The following is a 19,785-nucleotide window of genomic DNA, read 5'->3' as shown; positions in this document are numbered from 1 at the left end:
GGGGCAGTGACTCTGATCTGTGTGTGGAGTAGGTGGGGCAGTGAGTCTGATCTGTGTGTGGAGTAGGTGGGGCAGTGAGTCTGATCTGTGTGTGGAGTAGGTGGGGCAGTGACGCTGATCTGTGTGTGGAATAGGTGGGGCAGTGAGTCTGATCTGTGTGTGGAGTAGGTGGGGCAGTGAGTCTGATCTGTGTGTGGAGTAGGTGGGGCAGTGATGCTGATCTGTGTGTGGAGTAGGTGGGGCAGTGAGGCTGATCTGTGTGTGGAGTAGGTGGGGCAGTGAGTCTGATCTGTGTGTGGAGTAGGTGGGGCAGTGAGGCTGATCTGTGTGTGGAGTAGGTGGGGCAGTGAGTCTGATCTGTGTGTGGAGTAGATGGGGCAGCGAGTGATCTGTGTGTGGAGTAGGTGGGGCAGTGAGGCTGATCTGTGTGTGGAGTAGGTGGGGCAGTGAGTCTGATCTGTGTGTGGAGTAGGTGGGGCAGTGAGGCTGATCTGTGTGTGGAGTAGGTGGGGCAGTGAGGCTGATCTGTGTGTGCAGTAGGTGGGGCAGTGAGTCTGATCTGTGTGTGGAGTAGATGGGGCAGCGAGTGATCTGTGTGTGGAGTAGGTGGGGCAGTGAGGCTGATCTGTGTGTGGAGTAGGTGGGGCAGTGAGTCTGATCTGTGTGTGGAGTAGGTGGGGCAGTGATGCTGATCTGTGTGTGGAGTAGGTGGGGCAGTGACTCTGATCTGTGTGTGGAGTAGGTGGGGCAGTGAGTCTGATCTGTGTGTGGAGTAGGTGGGGCAGTGAGTCTGATCTGTGTGTGGAGTAGGTGGGGCAGTGACGCTGATCTGTGTGTGGAATAGGTGGGGCAGTGAGTCTGATCTGTGTGTGGAGTAGGTGGGGCAGTGAGGCTGATCTGTGTGTGGAGTAGGTGGGGCAGTGATGCTGATCTGTGTGTGGAGTAGGTGGGGCAGTGAGGCTGATCTGTGTGTGGAGTAGGTGGGGCAGTGAGTCTGATCTGTGTGTGGAGTAGGTGGGGCAGTGAGGCTGATCTGTGTGTGGAGTAGGTGGGGCAGTGAGTCTGATCTGTGTGTGGAGTAGATGGGGCAGCGAGTGATCTGTGTGTGGAGTAGGTGGGGCAGTGAGGCTGATCTGTGTGTGGAGTAGGTGGGGCAGTGAGTCTGATCTGTGTGTGGAGTAGGTGGGGCAGTGAGGCTGATCTGTGTGTGGAGTAGGTGGGGCAGTGAGGCTGATCTGTGTGTGCAGTAGGTGGGGCAGTGAGTCTGATCTGTGTGTGGAGTAGGTGGGGCAGTGACTCTGATCTGTGTGTGGAGTAGGTGGGGCAGTGAGTCTGATCTGTGTGTGGAGTAGGTGGCGCAGTGAGTCTGATCTGTGTGTGGAGTAGGTGGGGCAGTGAGGCTGATCTGTGTGTGGAGTGTGTGTGGAGTAGGTGGGGCAGTGAGGCTGATCTGTGTGTGGAGTAGGTGGGGCAGTGAGGCTGATCTGTGTGTGGAGTAGGTGGGGCAGTGAGGCTGATCTGTGTGTGGAGTAGGTGGGGCAGTGAGGCTGATCTGTGTGTGGAGTAGGTGGGGCAGTGAGTCTGATCTGTGTGTGGAGTAGATGGGGCAGCGAGTGATCTGTGTGTGGAGTAGGTGGGGCAGTGAGGCTGATCTGTGTGTGGAGTAGGTGGGGCAGTGAGTCTGATCTGTGTGTGGAGTAGGTGGGGCAGTGATGCTGATCTGTGTGTGGAGTAGGTGGGGCAGTGACTCTGATCTGTGTGTGGAGTAGGTGGGGCAGTGAGGCTGATCTGTGTGTGGAGTAGGTGGGGCAGTGAGTCTGATCTGTGTGTGGAGTAGGTGGGGCAGTGACGCTGATCTGTGTGTGGAATAGGTGGGGCAGTGAGTCTGATCTGTGTGTGGAGTAGGTGGGGCAGTGAGTCTGATCTGTGTGTGGAGTAGGTGGGGCAGTGATGCTGATCTGTGTGTGGAGTAGGTGGGGCAGTGAGTCTGATCTGTGTGTGGAGTAGGTGGGGCAGTGATGCTGATCTGTGTGTGGAGTAGGTGGGGCAGTGACTCTGATCTGTGTGTGGAGTAGGTGGGGCAGTGAGGCTGATCTGTGTGTGGAGTAGGTGGGGCAGTGAGGCTGATCTGTGTGTGGAGTAGGTGGGGCAGTGAGGCTGATCTGTGTGTGGAGTAGGTGGCGCAGTGAGGCTGATCTGTGTGTGGAGTAGGTGGGGCAGTGAGTCTGATCTGTGTGTGGAGTAGGTGGGGCAGTGAGGCTGATCTGTGTGTGGAGTAGGTGGGGCAATGAGGCTGATCTGTGTGTGGAGTAGGTGGGGCAGTGACTCTGATCTGTGTGTGGAGTAGGTGGGGCAGTGAGTCTGATCTGTGTGTGGAGTAGGTGGCGCAGTGAGTCTGATCTGTGTGTGGAGTAGGTGGGGCAGTGAGGCTGATCTGTGTGTGGAGTAGGTGGGGCAGTGAGGCTGATCTGTGTGTGGAGTGTGTGTGGAGTAGGTGGGGCAGTGAGGCTGATCTGTGTGTGGAGTAGGTGGGGCAGTGAGGCTGATCTGTGTGTGGAGTAGGTGGGGCAGTGAGGCTGATCTGTGTGTGGAGTAGGTGGGTCGTGAGGCTTATCTGTGTGTGGAGTAGGTGGGGCAGTGAGGCTGATCTGTGTGTGGAGTAGGTGGGGCAGTGAGGCTGATCTGTGTGTGGAGTAGGTGGGGCAGTGAGGCTGATCTGTGTGTGGAGTAGGTGGGTCGTGAGGCTTATCTGTGTGTGGAGTAGGTGGGGCAGTGAGGCCGATCTGTGTGTGGAGTAGGTGGGGCTGGCATAGTTGAAAGATTGTATTGTAATATGATTTGAATGGAATGAGAAAAGCGGCTCAGTGCCTGACACTTAGGATTCTCCTAGCCAGGTCAGAGCCAGGTAAAGGGAAGTTTCGAGAACATTTTTTAATAATTCATGTTAGAGCAACAGAGCCACTCGACAAGACTGCGAACAGCATCACAGAGTCAGGGGGATGTAACAAAGCAATTCATATGATCCTTTAACTGTGGATAAAAACTTCACACATCTCTGTGAATCACTGATGTTACACAATGAACTGCATCCAGTAGGGATGTTAATAAAGCCAGAGCAATGTAACCCTGCTGCAGCCCTGGCACACTGCACCCTCTCTGTCTGGAATGCAGGGGAAACAGGAAGCCAGAGCAATGTAACCCTGCTGCAGCCCTGGCACACTGCACCCTCTCTGTCTGGAATGCAGGGGAAGCAGGAAGCCACAGCAATGTAACCCTGCTGCAGTCCTGGCACACTGCACCCTCTCTGTCTGGAATGAGGGGGAAGGAGGAAGCCACAGCAATGTAACCCTGCTGCAGCCCTGGCACACTGCACCCTCTCTGTCTGGAATGAGGGGGAAGGAGGAAGGCAAATGTTCCATTCTCTACAAAGCGAAATTCCCCCAATATTAAATGCTGGTGTGTTTTTGGAAATTAGTGGAATTGAAAGTAGTTTGTGGTAAAGCCTGCATTGACAAAAGTCAGACTCAGTTCCAAAATACTGTGGTGCTACAAGAATGGGATGTAACTAAGAACCTTCCATTAGTTACATAGGGCTCAAACGGGCAGGTTTGAAGGAAACACATGCTATAGTAAACATGTGCGTTTATTTTAAAACATAACACCTGGCACTGCACCAGGGTAAATAAAGCTGTTGACAAGCTGTGCTTTACAAGGTGAGATATACAAATGGCCACAATGTATTCTGGGTCATCACAAGATTATGTATTTGTTTATGTATATATTTATCTATTTAAACCACACACTAACCCCCTCCCCTTTTATAACCCGTATTGCAGATGCAAAACGTTTGGTAAGATAGCTCTGCACAGCAGCTGCAGCAGCACCTTGTGTATGCAGTGCAGGATGACAGTTGTGTATGCAGTGTAGTGCAAGATGACAGTTGTGTATGCAGTGCAGGATGAGTTGTGTATGCAGTGCAGTGCAGGATGACAGTTGTGTATGCAGTGCAGTGCAGGATAACAGTTGTGTATGCAGTGCAGTGCAGGATGACAGTTGTGTATGCAGTGCAGTGCAGGATGACAGTTGTGTATGCAGTGCAGTGCAGGATAACAGTTGTGTATGCAGTGCAGTGCAGGGTGACAGTTGTGTATGCAGTGCAGGATGACAGTTGTGTATGCAGTGCAGTGCAGGATGACAGTTGTGTATGCAGTGCAGTGCAGTGCAGGATGACAGTTGTGTATGCAGTGCAGTGCAGGATGACAGTTGTGTATGCAGTGCAGTGCAGGATGACAGGTATTGAAGAATGGGAAACACTTCAACATACTTATTTTTCTTTTCTTACTTTATTTGATAAATCTTTGACACATTCACAGTCACAAATATTATAGAGAATTTCACAACTCCAAGTGTCTCTTGAACATCACATTTTTAGAATTCACACCCCATGTTAAACCCCATTTCCTTGATATTCCACTTGTCTTGCTTTGTAAAGTCACTGATATTTGAGGATGACAAAGCAGAAGAGCAGCAACACTGTCCAGACAGCAAGAGCTGACCATGGCCTCTATTCACAAAGCTTCCCCCAGCACTCATTTAAAGAATGTTTCTCGTTATGAAATGAAGCTGCTATTCTTGAAACGGTTCTGGACTATTGATGGTTACAAGAGCAGTTTCAGGAATAGCAAACTTGATTTTATTCCTAAAAACAGACTGATTTTTTTAAAAAACTAATCAGTTCAAGCTTTGTGAATATGGGACACATTTTCAAAGCCTTTACTTCAGTCTTTATTGATTTTCTGAAAGAGGTAAAACACCTGTTAATTTTACAAAAACAGAACCAAACTACTAAGTAATATAATCAACGTTCTCTCCCGCAGACCCACAGAGTTTGTTTCTCATTTTGTAACATTAAATTATTTTTTTCTCCTTTAAAAAAATAGGAGTTAATTAAAGACAACAATGTGCTTTCCCTCCCCTCAATAAATCAGGAGGCTGCAAAGATTTAAGTGTGAGGCCATGGGAAGGTCAGGGAGGATGTGAGTCACAGCGAGTCCTGAAGTGAAACCCAGAGACCTGGAGAAAGCAAGACACAGAACACGCCAACACTCACACACACACGCGCTCACAAACATGCACACAGACACACACACACACGTGCACGCACACAAGACAGGAATGTATGACCTGCCAGTAATTTTCCTGGCAGTCAATAGTTATTATACACTATTATCTAATTATTTATCACTTTTTTATTGTCATCTTGTGTATGATGAATATTCCTGCATTTTAATTGGGCCGGCCTTTCTAATCATTCTGAGTGATTTTGGGCTCTGTTGTTCCAAAATTGAGTTGTTCTCTAAATCTGACTACCTTACTTTATGCTTGTCTGGAGAATCTTAACTACTGGGGCTGAATATTTAAATTATGTTACAATGCGACCTTTCAACTCTGCCCTACTCTCTATAAAGGTAATGTAGGTGGGCATAGTTGGTCACACTGTCAGATGATTTGAATGGAATAAGGAAGGCTCTTTCCTGTATGAAAGATGCACACATTATGATAAGCGTGCAGTTAATATATATATATATATATATATATATATATATTTTTTTTTTTAAAATGGTAATTATTTTTCATGAAGAAAACGCAGTTGATATCACATGAGGTGTGTTTTCCAGTTCCCAGGTGAGTGCCCTGCTCTGGGGAGGCTGCTGGCCCTCGGGTCTGCAGTGTTGAAGTGTTGAGAGACGCAATGCTGCTACAGTGGTTGTAATGCTCTGGAAAGGACAGGGCTCTATAACATGGGAACTACAAGTGACGGCCAATAATGAAGTATTCAGTGTGGAAGCTGTTTCAGCGTTAATGGAATTACCACAGCGGGTTTATTTGTAGGATCAGCTTGTCAACTGCACATGTTTTCTATGAGTTTTGGATCCTATGCAGGTCCACTAGTGTAATTTTGCTCAGTGTAAGGTCCTAACTTTGCATCCATGTTTAATGTGCACTCCATCTCATACAGCGTCAGTCTTCACTGTGGGGTTTAGCACTGTGAGATACATGTTAAAAGATGATACAGTTTAAAGAGGGCACTCGCATTACAAAACAGACGCAAGTGAAGTTTCATTCAGGTGCAATTCTTCCTGTCCTTTGCTTGCTGTAAGTGTTGTTTCCCTCCTCATCTCCAAGACCTCCTCCCGAAGCAGGAAGCTGGGAGAGGATGACAGGAAGTGACCCGGGTCCTGCGTCAGCGCCTGCTCGCTGGCCTGCCTGACCCCTGTGACCTCTCAGCTCCGCGGCCCGGGGTCGTGGCTGCCATGACCTCGTCCAGGAAGCTGTGAGGGAGACACGGGGAGGAGGGGAAGAGGGGGTTACAGTACAGAAACTACTGGCCTGCAAGAGCAGGCAGCTTCTAAAGGAATTGGAAAAGCCTTTATTAAAATCTCCTTCCTATTTGAGCCAATCTTTGAGTGGTTCTGGGTTGTGTTGCTCCCACATCGAGTTATTCCAATTCTTCTCTAAATCTGCCGTTACCTGGCTTTGAACTTACATTGAGCTTTTCTGGGGAATCCTAAGCGCCAGGTACTGAAGAGCCTTCCTCATTCCATTCAAATCATCTGACAGTGTGACCATTCAACTATGCCCACCTGCATTACCTTTATAGAGAGTAGGGCAGAGTTGAAAGGTCGCATTGTAACAATTTAAATATTCAGCCCCAGTAGTTAAGATTCTCCAGACAAGCATAAAGTAAGGTAGTCAGATTTAGAGAACTCAATTTTGGAACAACAGATCCCAAAATCACTCAGAATAATTAGAAAGGCCGGCCCAATTAAAATGCAGGAATATTCATCATACACAAGACGACAATAAAAAAGTGATAAATAATTAGATAATAGTGTATAATAACTATTGACTGCCACGAATAAAGCAACTCTATTAAAACAAGCAGGCAAATAACATCCATCCCCATCACTACTGCTGTAAACTAAAAATCAGAGCCGCCAGTGTGATGAAAAAGTGGATGAGCACGACTGATATATACAGAACAAGAGAGAATCAATATGTACGGAACAATAGAGAATCAATATGTACGGAACAGTAGAGAATCAATATGTACGGAACAAGAGAGAATCAATATGTACGGAACAGTATAGAAGAAGAATGACCAAGTTGCATGATAATTTCATAAGCGATTATCCAGATATCTGCAAAAATGTAAGTGTGACATACAGATTGCTCAGTCATGTGAACACTCTGTATCCCCAGAATCTGCTATTCTCAGTGCCCTCTGTTCAGTCATGTGAACACTCTGTATCCCCAGAATCTGCTATTCTCAGTGCCCTCTGTTCAGTCATGTGAACACTGAGTTTCATGGCAAGCGGTTTCCCACAGATATGGAGAGATGTGTCTAGTGGGCCTCCACTATATCCCCTTCACAGGGAGTGTCACCCCCAACTATAGACAGGTGGGGTTAAGAGATGACTGATAACCAGCGAGAATGTTATTTCAGTACAAACATATGATTTCCACAGTGTATTTAACACACATGTACAGAGATGGATGCCAGTCACCTACAGCTATGGCCAAAAGTTTTGCATCACCCTAGAAAATGAACAAATTTTGCTTCAGAAAGTCTTAAGAAACCTGCTGAAAACAATAACGTTATGTCAACACATTGAATTACACAACGCTTTGGAGTTTTCCACATACTTAACGAAAAACTGACACATTTTAAAATGTCACATTTCGAAATCTAACATGAAATACGGTATTACTATTATGGTTTCCGGTAGACACTTGCGATATCATTTTCTAGTTCTTTGACTACATGATGTTAAACAAAATATCTAAATTATGTTAATTATGTCTCAATCCTAAAATTCTAGGTGATGCAAACTCTTTGGCTAGAGCTGTAGCTTTACCACTGGTGTGCTACCCTTTAGTACCCCACCCTGAGGCCTGCAGTATATATTATATTATATATACAGTGCCTTGCAAAAGTATTCAGACCCCTGACCAATTCTCTCATATTACTGAATTACAAATGGTACATTGAAATTTCATTCTGTTTGATATTTTATTTTAAAACTCTGAAACTCAAAATCAATTATTGTAAGGTGACATTGGTTTTATGTTGGGAAATATTTTTAAGAAAAATAAAAAACTGAAATATCTTGCTTGCATAAGTATTCAACCCCTGTGCTGTGGAAGCTCCCAGTTTACACCGATGAAAGAAATTGCCCGAACGAGGACACAGTTACCTTACCATTGGCCTCCACCTGTGAACCATTAAAGTTGCTGTCACATTTTCTGGATAAAAACCCCACTGTTGTAGGATCATTGGTCAGGCTGTGAATCTGAAGGAAAATGAAGACCAAAGAGCATTCTACAGAAGTTAGAGATAAAGTAATACAAATGCATAGATTAGGGAAAGGGTACAAAATAATATCCAAGTGTTTGGATATCCCAGTGAGCACATTTGGATCAATAATCAGGAAGTGGAAGCTGCATCACACCACCCAGGCACTGCCAAGAAAAGGCTGTCCCTCAAAACTCAGCGCTCAAACAAGAAGGAGACTTGTGAGAGAAGCCACAGAGAGGCCAACAATCACTTTGAAGGAGCTACAGAGTTCAGTGGCTGGGAGTGGAGTAATGGTGCACCAGTCAGCCATATCAAGAGCTCTGCATAACACTGGCCTGTATGGGAGGGTGGCAAGAAAGAAGCCGTTACTCAAAAAGTACCATCTGAAAGCACGTCTGGCGTTTGCCAGAAAGCATGAGAGTGACCCAGCTGCGATGTGGGAAAAGGTTTTGTGGTCAGATAAGACCAAGATAGAGCTTTTTGGCCAAAACTCAAAGCGCTATGTGTGGCGCAAACCTAACACTGCCTATGCCTCAAGACACACCATCCCTACAGTGAAGTATGATGGTGGCAGCATCATGCTGTGGGGATGCTTCTCATCAGCAGGGACTGGGCATCTTGTTAAAATTGAAGGAAGAATGGATGGAGCAAAATACAGGGAAAGTCCTGATCTCAATCCCATTGACAATCTGTGGCACTATTTGAAAATTGCGGTCCAAAAGCGTCGTCCAACCAACCTGAACAACCTGGAGCAAATCTGCCAAGAAGAATGGGCCAAAATCACTCCGACACTGTGTGCAAAGCTGGTACATACTTACTCCAAAAGACTTACAGCTGTTATTGCAGCAAAAGGTGGCTCTACCAAATATTAATGTGTGGGGGATATTTCAGTTTTTTTATTTTTCTTAAATATATTTCCCAACATAAAACCAATGTCCCCTTACAATAATTGATTTTGAGTTTCAGTGTTTTAAAATAAAATATCAAACAGAACGAAATTTCAATGTACCATTTGTAATTCAGTAATATGAGAGAATTGGTCATATATATATATATCAATAAATAATACAGTTCTGATGAAGCTGAGAGCGGCTTTGTTTGCTTCCTTGCCTCCCTGGGTCTCCTGCACAGATCCTGCAGACCTGCTCCTAACGAGGAACAGTGTCGTCTAACACAGGCCGATAAAACATTCATCGCAACCCAATCCCTGCCTGGCTGTCCACAAAGGGCACTCTGGGGGCTATCTGATCCACCATGGACGTACACTACTGTGTGTGTGAAAACAGCCGCCGCCACGGTCTCTACTGTAAAGACTACACACTGTGCACTGGCAGGGTCAGAGAGGGCTCTGGGTACAAGATAGTCAAGCTATTGTGCTGGGAAACTAATCCGTTCAGGCAGGGAGGCAGCCTGTAAAACACAATCTCCAATCTGCGGCAAGCAAACTGTACTGAGTTCTGCTATCCAGAGACCTGCGCAGCCGTGTCACTGCCGTTTTAAAAGGGTGTTTCTTCCTTCAGGTGCTTGTGTTGAAGGTTAAAATAAAAAATAAAAAAAAGCTATTATGAGGTGTTCAGATTTTGTTGTGACATATGTTTGTACGTACACAAGCACAACGTGCAAGAAGTCACTCTTATAATCACAAGCATGTGTAATAATATATATATATATATATATATATATATATATATATATATATATACACACACTACCGGTCAAAAGTTTTAGAACACCTCCATTTTTCCAGTTTTTATTGAAAGTTACGCAGTTTAATGTCTCAATGTACTCTGAAATTAAAGCATAGAACAAATAAACAATTGGAGATAAAAAAAGAAATCATGGAATCGTTTTGTTTAACAAAATTTAATCTAAATTTTTGACTCATCAAAGTAGCCACCTTTTGCAGATATAACAGCCGAACACACTCGTGGCATTCTTTCTACAATGGAAATCAAATATTGTTCGGAAAGTTCTTCCCAACACTGTTGCAGAAGTTCCCACAAATGTGTTGAACTTGTAGGTTGCTTTGCTTTCACCCTTCTGTCCAGTTCATCCCAAACCAGCTCGATGGGGTTTAAGTCTGGAGACTGTGCTGGCCATTCCATGATTTGAAGCCTACCGTCTTGTTCTTTTCTTCTAAGGTAGTTCTGACATTGCCTGGAGGTATGTTTTGGGTCATTATCGTGCTGTAGGATGAACCCCTGACCAACTAGGCGTATACCAGAGGGTATTGCATGGCGCTGCAAAATGCTGTGGTAGCAGTTTTGGTTCAGGGTGCCACTCACTCTGTGCAAGTCGCCGACTCTGGATCTAGCAAAAGAGCCCCAGACCATCACGCTTCCTCCTCCATGTTTGACAGTTGGTGTCACACACCTTTCGCCTACTCGACGGCGTACAAAAACCCTGCGTGATGAACCGAAGATTTCAAATTTTGATTCATCGGTCCATAAGACCTTCTTCCAGTCTTCAGTAGTCCACTGGCGGTGCTTCATGGCCCAGACAAGCCTCTTTTTCTTATTTTGCCATCTTAGCAGTGGCTTTCTTACTGCCACTCGACCTGTCAAACCTGCAGCTCGAAGTCTTCTCTTCACAGTTGAAACTGAGACTTGCTTACTTCGACCAGTGTTAAGCTGTGCTTGAAGCTGTTGTCCTGTGAGCCGCCTATCACGCAAGCTGTTGACTCTCAGAAACTTGTCTTCTGATTCTGTTGTGGCTTTGGGTCTGCCAGACCTCTTCCTGTCAGAGTTTCCTCCAGTTTCCAAGTGCCTTTTGATGGTGTAGGAAACTGTACTCACTGACACCTTGGCTTTCTTTGCAATTTCTTTAAAGGAAAGACCTACACTTTTAAGGGTTATAATGGTCTGTCTGTCTTCCTTTGTTAATTGCCTTTTTCTCGCCATTATGAGAGCAATATACTACTTCCTGCAGTACAATACTGTCCAAATAATGCTTAAGAGGGTGTAGTAACACAGTCTGTTCCAACACTGTAGGAATTGTTAGCATCAACTTTCAAGGCTTAATTTACTTCCATTGCTGCAGAACAGCTGTAAGTTGTTAACCCATTACTTGTTCCCTGAAAAAGGCCTTTTTGTATAACTCTGAAATGTACATTATTTTTCAGTTTTTGGTAACCTAAACTTTTTTTTTTTAACCTCTGGCAGTTTACCGCTTACCTTTGTACCATTTCAGGTTATTCACTGGACTTGAACTGCTTAAATTTCAATAAAAACTGGAAAAATGGGGGTGTTCTAAAACTTTTGACCGGTAGTGTATATATATATATATATAACCCTCCAGACTAGGTCCTTGGTTCAATTAAACAGCTAAGAGCATGGCTGGAACAATTAAACCACTAGGCATGTCCCTAAGCAGCTTCTTATCTGATTAAAGCACTTACACCTGAATGGTAGAATTGTCTCCAGGACCCAAGCTGCCCATGCCTATTGCAGCACTGTGCTAACGCACTGGGTATCTTCTTGCTGTTGATTACTGATTGACCGAGTCTGAGCCCCAGACTGGCCCAGCCGGTCAGACTGCAGCATAATGAAAACACAGGATTAGCACGGCTCTGTGAGGGTGACAGAGCATTAGCAGGAATCACCTGATGTACACGGCTGGAGATAGAACACGCTAATCCTAGGGAGAAGCCTTCAGACTGCATTAACAGAGGTGCCCGGATTGCACTACTCTCTTAGGGCACGATCACAAAGGATACAGTGCTAGAATGGAGGCATGTTTGGATTTGCAGTGTAGATACAAACACACACACTAAAGGAAGTGCTCCCTATAGCACTAATCTTGGACTACCTAATAGCATTTCTATCAGCACCATGAAACCAGTCTGTAAAACTCAATCTTGACTAACTGGGGCTGCAGCCGGTACAATCTGCAATCTAATCTGTAAAGATGCACACATTACAGTGAGTGTGGAATGGAGTTCTCAGTGGAATTTGTAGGGTTTTTTTGGTACGATCGCTCATAAAAGACCTCAGTGCTACACTTCCCACTGGAAGATTTCATGGACATTGAAAACACAAGAGAGCTCTCGGAATCACAATAGAGCTCTCAGAATCATGTCTAATCTCAAAGTACATCCGGTACTCCAGTGTAACCATGAACCTGTCCCCCTGGAACACTCTGTCTCTAGTGGAAAATGTTGCAGGGGGGACAGGTTCATGGTTACACACTGGAGTACCAGATGTACTTAACAGAGGTTAGATGTGATTCTGAGAGCTCTATCGAGGGGTACTTTAATCTTCAGCATTTAAAAATGATACAACGTGAAATCAAGATAGTCAAGTTAAGATAACTCTGATATTTCAACTCTGATATTATATAACTTTGTTTGAAACAAACATGAATGGATTTTCCTTTGTTAACTTTACTAAGAAGACCTGCTTTATCTACAGACAGTGGAATATGGAGCTGGAGGCAGGTACAGGGTGCCTGATGACTCTCCGTGTCTCTGCAGTAACGAAAGCTGTGACACAAGACACCGTCCTGCGCTGAATAATTGAAGGCTCCGAGGTGGGGGGGGGGGGAGGGCTACAGATTTCTACAGTTACAGCCATGGGGGGGTGGGGGGGCTGAAAAACATCGTTGAAAGAGAAGCTACTATTCTCGACACTCCGTCTCTCCCAGCATTCCCACTCTCTCTCGTCTGCCACATCTCCTGTACTAAGTTGGGCTAGTCGATATCAAACTACTGGCGAGACTTTCTGATGGTCAGACAACACTAGTTTGATATCCATGACTACAGATGCATCAATAAAATCGATTGATTGAATACTGATTACTGATCACCATGGCTTTTCTTGTGTGAGCCGGAGTTAAAAATGCATTGATTGATTTATAGCTACCCAGCAACTGTTGCCTTCCTTGGTCCTGTTTGTATTTGTTTTGTGATGAGAGACGGCAGAATCTAATGAAACCCAAGCTATCTTCATGCTTTTCAATATTGAAGTATTCTCCAGGCATTGATTATTGTTGATTAGCTGCCCGATACTCCATAAGGAAACTGACTGCTGATTGCACCTCTGTTTGTGACACACACCTCATTCTAATAGAAGTGAAGCACAGAAATGTTTCAGCCATGCTTGCATCAGCGTTAAACTGCAGAGTATTGAAATATACAGCTAGGTTTAGCATCACCCTATAGAATTAACTCATTTAGCTTCATAAAGTTGAATGAAACCTGCTGAATAATGTTAGGTTAACATATTGAATAACATACCGCTTTGGAGTTTTCCTTATACTTAACAAAAAACTGTCAAATTGAAAAATGTGACATTTCCAAATCTAACACGAAATACTGTACTACTATTATGGCTTCTGGTATTTTGCGATATCATTTGGTAGTTTCTTTGATTACATGATGTTAAATAAAATATCTCAGTTATGTTCATATAGTTGTTATTATGTCTCAATCCTAAAATTCTAGGTGATGCTAAACTTTTGGCCAGAGCTGTAGGGAGCAGAATGGAAAGGCAGTTGACTGCGGAGGTTCCAGCACAGCTGCAGTATTGAAGAACACACACAAGCTGTTTTTATATGGGTGATTACAGAATCAGCGTGAGTCACACTGCCATACTTACAGTGTACACAGCGATGTACATAAACATTTCATATTTAAGAACATTACAAATACCACTATAAATAGCGTACATGCAATCAATGACCGTTAAGGATTGGTCAGTATTTCAGCGCATCCTATCTAGTGTGCAGACGTCATCCTGCCCCTAGAACACAGAGCACATCTCTGAAGTTAAAGCCACCCTGTTCACACACTCCTCAGTATCAGACAGAACTCTTGAGTAGCAAGTTAATACGTTGTGTGTCTCCTATTACCACCGAAACTGCACGACAGGGCATCTCTTAAGCAATAAGGGACGCCCTGCACGCTTCGCATTAATAACTTAGAACAGATTTCCTTTTTAAAATAGATGTGGACTACTTTTAGTAGCTTTAATACCCTTATTATTTTGTTAAACTTTTTATTTCTAGTAAGTTGTCACCTAGAAACAGGAATGCATGATTGAGTGAAGCTATGGACACACTTTTGCAATGTTTTCAACAGTGTTTATCTCAGAATGCATTTATTTTCCCAGGATGAGAAAAAACTGCAAACAGTTTATGTTGGACACAGATTTTTTTTTGTATTTTTTTCACTTCAAGCCCAAGGACAGACTGCTGACACACGCTGGATTGAGCAATATACAGGAACATGAACTATATGCAGAAGTAGAATCAACTCACAAACAGGTGCTGTTACTGGACTGTGTTCTACTGCTCGGTTACTCATTTGAGGGCTGTGTTGAAATCATTTCATATTTCAAAACCACAGCAGTAAGCAGAAAAACAACATTGCACTTCGGGGTGCATGAATAGTGCATTGAATCACGACAGAGCTCTCAGAATCATGTCTATTCTCCAAGTACAGCCGGTACCCCTGAGTGTAACCATTAACCTGTCCCCACCCCTGCAACACACTGCCCCTAGTGGATGTATGAAATGCATCAGTAAGAAACGCCACACAGAACCAATGTGGTATTCTCTCCCATCCACTAGGGGGCAGGTTCCTGGTTACACGCTGGGGTACCGAATGATCATTTAGAGCCGTGGTGTCCAATACGTTCGCCACTCACCACATGTGGTGAATCGACCACAGATGTGGCAAATTGATGCTTTTCATCAGTTATATATATATATATATATATATATATATATATTTTCTTAATTTCGAAACAATATTCGAAATTTACGTTAATGTGTGTGGACAGTTTGAAAAGCATTTCCAAAGCGCTCGAGTTTGATAGGAAGTTTCCTCTTGGCAACCGAAATCGAGTCGATGAAATCGCTCGTCTGAAGTCAAATATGAATCAGCAGCTGGTGACTTTGGCTGGATACAAAGCGGTGTGGATTCTGAACAGAAGACAAAAAACGACATCATGCAGAAGGTTCGAAATCTGCAGCTGAGTCAACAGATAGTTGCTCATTGATTGCAAGATTTGTTGCAAAATCTTGAAGCCCAACTGCGTGCTCAGTTGAAGAACTGTGTGTCTTTCAGTGGCATTTGACGATTCATGTGACATCCGAGACACTGCACAGCTCCTTTTCTGGACTCGTTTGGTGTCAAAAGACGTGGAGATTCAGGAAGAAATGCTGGCAATTTGCGGGCTGAAAGACCGCACTAGTGGTGTCGACATTCTTGACGCTTTCAAAGGTGTCATGGAAAAGTCTGAATTGGATTTGAAGAAGTTAGCTTCAGTCACGATGGATGGTGCACCTGCGATGATTGGACAAAAATCTGGATTTGTCAGTCTGTTGAAGCAGCATCTGACAGAGAATAGCCTTAATGGCGATGATATGGCCTTGTTTCACTGCATTTTGTACCAAGAAAATCTTTGTGCTCAAATGGCGGGGAAAGACACGCTGAAAGATTTGATGGACACGGTTATGAGACTTTCTTGCCAAGAAAGGAACACTGGCAACTTACGCTGTGATTGAGGATGAAGCGTGGCAAAGTGACTTATACCTATCCCCTGATCTGTGCCTTTCAACAACTGTGTCCCGGAGTTCTTTTGAAAGCACCTTGGTGCTCATGGTTGAGTCTTTACTTTAAAATGCACTACCCAGCAGAGGAAACCTACAGGAATTGCTGAATTTATCCTGAAATCATGTGAATCACTACAATTTAACACAGGTGGAGGCCACTTAACTTGGTGTGTGATTTTGAAGGCGATTGGTTACACCTGAGCTAATTTAGGATTGCTATTACAAGGGGGGTGGACACTTATCCAACCAAGCTATTTCAGTTTTTATTTTTAATTAATTTTCTCCAAATTTCTAAAATATTTTTTTCACTTGGAAGTTGGGGTAGGATGTGTAGATAAATGAAAAAAAAAACTTTTTAATGCATTTTAAATTCCAGGCTATAAGGCAACAAAAGGTGAACATTTTGAAAGGGGGTGTTGACTTTCTATAGGCACTGTATCTGTAAATCAATTTGAGATATCTGTTTAATTTTTAGATATCTCTAACTGATTTACAGATATCTTAAAATGAATTGTATATATCTTAAAAACTGCACAATTAAAGATATCTGTAATTCAATTTGAGATATCTCGAAATGATTTGGAGATATCTTTAAATATTTCAAGGAGTATCATACGCTGAAGATTTAGACACTCTCACTCCCTCCACCCCCACCACCTGTTGGACCGGCAGAGCATTTTAGAACTCACTACTCAAAGGGTTAAATGCCCCTTACTTGGCATACATTTTGTTGTGCCCCCCCCCCATCAAGCACCAAAATTGTACTTTCAGATACAATGTATAAAAGTTGAAAACACTTTTTGTATCATAAATGTAACATTTAAAACCAGTCTATAAATCTCTTTTTTTTTTTTTTAAAACTTGGGAGCCAACATTTAGCTGACAACTCAAAGCCGGATTTCCAAAAAATAAAGCAGTGAAGTTAAATCCTTTTTTTAAACTTGCCGATTCAACTTTTACCTAACAGATAAATCTGAAAAACACGAACGTTCAGCAATTAAATTTGAAGAAATGAAACTGTGTTTTCACAAAAGCATTTAAACTAGTACAGAAGCATTTAAACTAGAAAGGAAGGGGGGAGAAAACAAAAAAACAGAAGGGAGACTACATCAAAACAAGAGCAACAACTCAGGTAAGACCACTATTAAATGTATTTATCTTAATGCTAGAAGTCTCAGAAACAAAATGTTAGAACTTGAAGCTACTGCACTAACAAGTAACTACGATGTGATAGGTGTTACAGAAACTTGGTTGTCTGAGAGTGATGGAGACGAATATAATATTAGTGGGTACACACTGTATAGGAAAGACAGGCAGGACAGAAGAGGCGGAGGGGTAGCGCTATACATAAGAAATAGTCTTGAAGCCCAAGTGTTAAATCAGGACAAAGAAAACAATGCAGAATCAATATGGGTCAGAATAATGGACAAAAATTCAAAGGGCATAATAATAGGAGCATGCTATAGACCGCCAAATTCAGACGCTGAGCAAAATAATCTGTTATACAATGACATTCGAAATGCGTGTAGAAAAGGAGAAGCCATACTAATGGGGGATTTCAACTTCCCCTGTATAAAATGGGAAAACCCGATGGGGGGCACGACGGACGAAATTGAAATGGTGGAAATGACAAATGACTGCTTCCTAACGCAATTTGTCAAGGCACCGACTAGAGGGGAGGCATGCCTTGACTTAGTCTTTTCAAATAATGAAGACAGAATAACTAAAACAGAGGTCAGAGAGCCATTGGCAAACTCAGACCACAACATGGTCTCATTTGAAATATTTTTTAAAACCCCAAAAGTAATGACTAAAGCTAAGGTTTATAATTTTAGAAAAGCAAACTACGAAGGTATGAAACAGAGACTAACAGAAGTAGATTGGAGTAAAATAGAGAAAACATCCACAAAAAAAGGGTGGCTGTTTTTTAAAAATGTAGTACTAGAGGCACAAAACAATTACATCCCAAAAGTAGACAAATCTAAATCTAAAACAAAATGGCCAAAATGGTTTAATAGATCAATTAAAAAAAATATTCAGCGAAAAAAGGCACTTTACAGAGCGTTTAAAAGGGACCAAAAACAAAGCACACAGAAAGAGTACTTGGAACTGCAAACACAAGTCAAAAAGGAAGTTAGAAAGGCCAAGAGAGAGATAGAAATCAATATTGCTAAGGGGGCTAAAACCAATTCCAAAATGTTTTTCCAATATTATAACAGCAAGAGAACATTCAAAGAGGAGGTTAAATGTCTAAGAGACACAAATGGCAAAATCATAGATGAAGAAAAAAAATAGCAAATATATTAAATGATTACTTTTCACAGGTTTTTACAAAGGAGGACACGGACAACATGCCCCACATGTCGACCTGTTCCTATCCAGTTTTAAATAACTTTAGCATAACAGAGGCAGAAGTGTTAAAGGGACTAGGAGCTCTTAAAATAAACAAATCCCCTGGGCCGGATGAGATCCTCCCAATAGTACTCAAAGAAATGAAAGAAGTTATTTACAAACCGCTAACCAAGATCATGCAACAGTCTCTTGACACAGGGGTTGTACCAACAGACTGGAAAATAGCAAATGTAATACCAATCCACAAAAAGGGAGACAAAACCGAACCAGGTAACTACAGACCAATAAGCCTGACTTCTATTATATGTAAACTTATGGAAACTATAATAAGATCCAAAATGGAAAATTACTTATATGGTAACAATATCCTGGGAGACAGCCAGCATGGTTATAGGAAAGGGAGATCATGTCTAACTAACCTACTTGACTTTTTTGAGAATGCAACATTGAAAATGGATAACTGCAAAGCATACGACATGGTTTATTTAGATTTCCAGAAAGCTTTTGACAAAGTCCTGCATAAAAGATTAATTCTCAAACTGAACGCAGTAGGGATTCAAGGAAATGCATGCACATGGATTAGGGAGTGGTTAACAGGTAGAAAACAGAAAGTACTGATTAGAGGAGAAACCTCGAAATGGAGTGAGGTAACCAGTGGAGTACCACAGAGATCAGTATTAGGTCCTCTGCTATTCCTAATCTACATTAATGATTTAGACTCTGATATAGTAAGCAAACTCGTTAAATTTGCAGACGACACAAAAATAGGAGGAGTGGCAGACACTGTTGAAGCAGCAAAGGTCATTCAAAATGATCTAGACAGCATTCAAAATTGGGCAGACACATGGCAAATGAAATTTAATAGAGAAAAGTGTAAAGTATTGCATGCGGGCAATAAAAATGTGCATTATAAATATCATATGGGTGATAAGTGAAATTGAAGAAGGGAACTATGAAAAAGACCTAGGAGTTTATGTTGACTCAGAAATGTCTTCATCTAGACAATGTGGGGAAGTTATAAAAAAAGGCCAACAAGATGCTTGGATATATTGTGAGAAGTGTTGAATTTAAATCAAGGGAAGTAATGTTAAAACTCTACAATGCATTAGTAAGACCTCACCTAGAATATTGTGTTCAGTTCTGGTCACCTCGTTACAAAAAGGATATTGCTGCTCTAGAAAGAGTGCAAAGAAGAGCAACCAGAATTATCCCAGGTTTAAAAGGCATGTCGTATGCAGACAGGCTAAAAGAATTGAATCTATTAAGAAGACTACGCGGCGATCTGATTCAAACATTCAAAATCCTAAAAGGTATAGACAATGTCAACCCGGGGGACTTCTTTGACTTGAAAAAAGAAACAAGGACCAGGGGTCATAAATGGAGATTAGATAAAGGGGCATTCAGAACAGAAAATAGGAGGCGCTTTTTTACACAGAGAATTGTGAGGGTCTGGAACCAACTCCCCAGTAATGTTGTTGAAGCTGACACCCTGGGATCCTTCAAGAAGCTGCTTGATGAGA

The 19,785-nt window shown here is 42.9% G+C and overlaps 1 protein-coding gene across 1 annotated transcript in view; it reads right to left on the bottom strand.

Moving 5' to 3' along the window:
• Positions 1-4,324: 4,324 nt before the first annotated feature.
• The window catches only part of vps45 (vacuolar protein sorting 45 homolog), a 70,875-nt gene continuing 55,414 nt past the window's right edge, over positions 4,325-19,785 (bottom strand). Inside the window, exon 15 of the mRNA XM_059006367.1 lies at positions 4,325-6,332. Coding sequence (XP_058862350.1) covers positions 6,245-6,332 — 88 coding nt within the window. The 3' untranslated portion in view covers positions 4,325-6,244. The remainder of the gene's footprint in view (positions 6,333-19,785) is intronic.

Source organism: Acipenser ruthenus, chromosome 32 (assembly GCF_902713425.1).
Source record: "Acipenser ruthenus chromosome 32, fAciRut3.2 maternal haplotype, whole genome shotgun sequence".
NCBI classification, from domain to species: domain Eukaryota; kingdom Metazoa; phylum Chordata; class Actinopteri; order Acipenseriformes; family Acipenseridae; genus Acipenser; species Acipenser ruthenus.
This window is presented reverse-complemented; position numbering and strand designations above follow the sequence as displayed.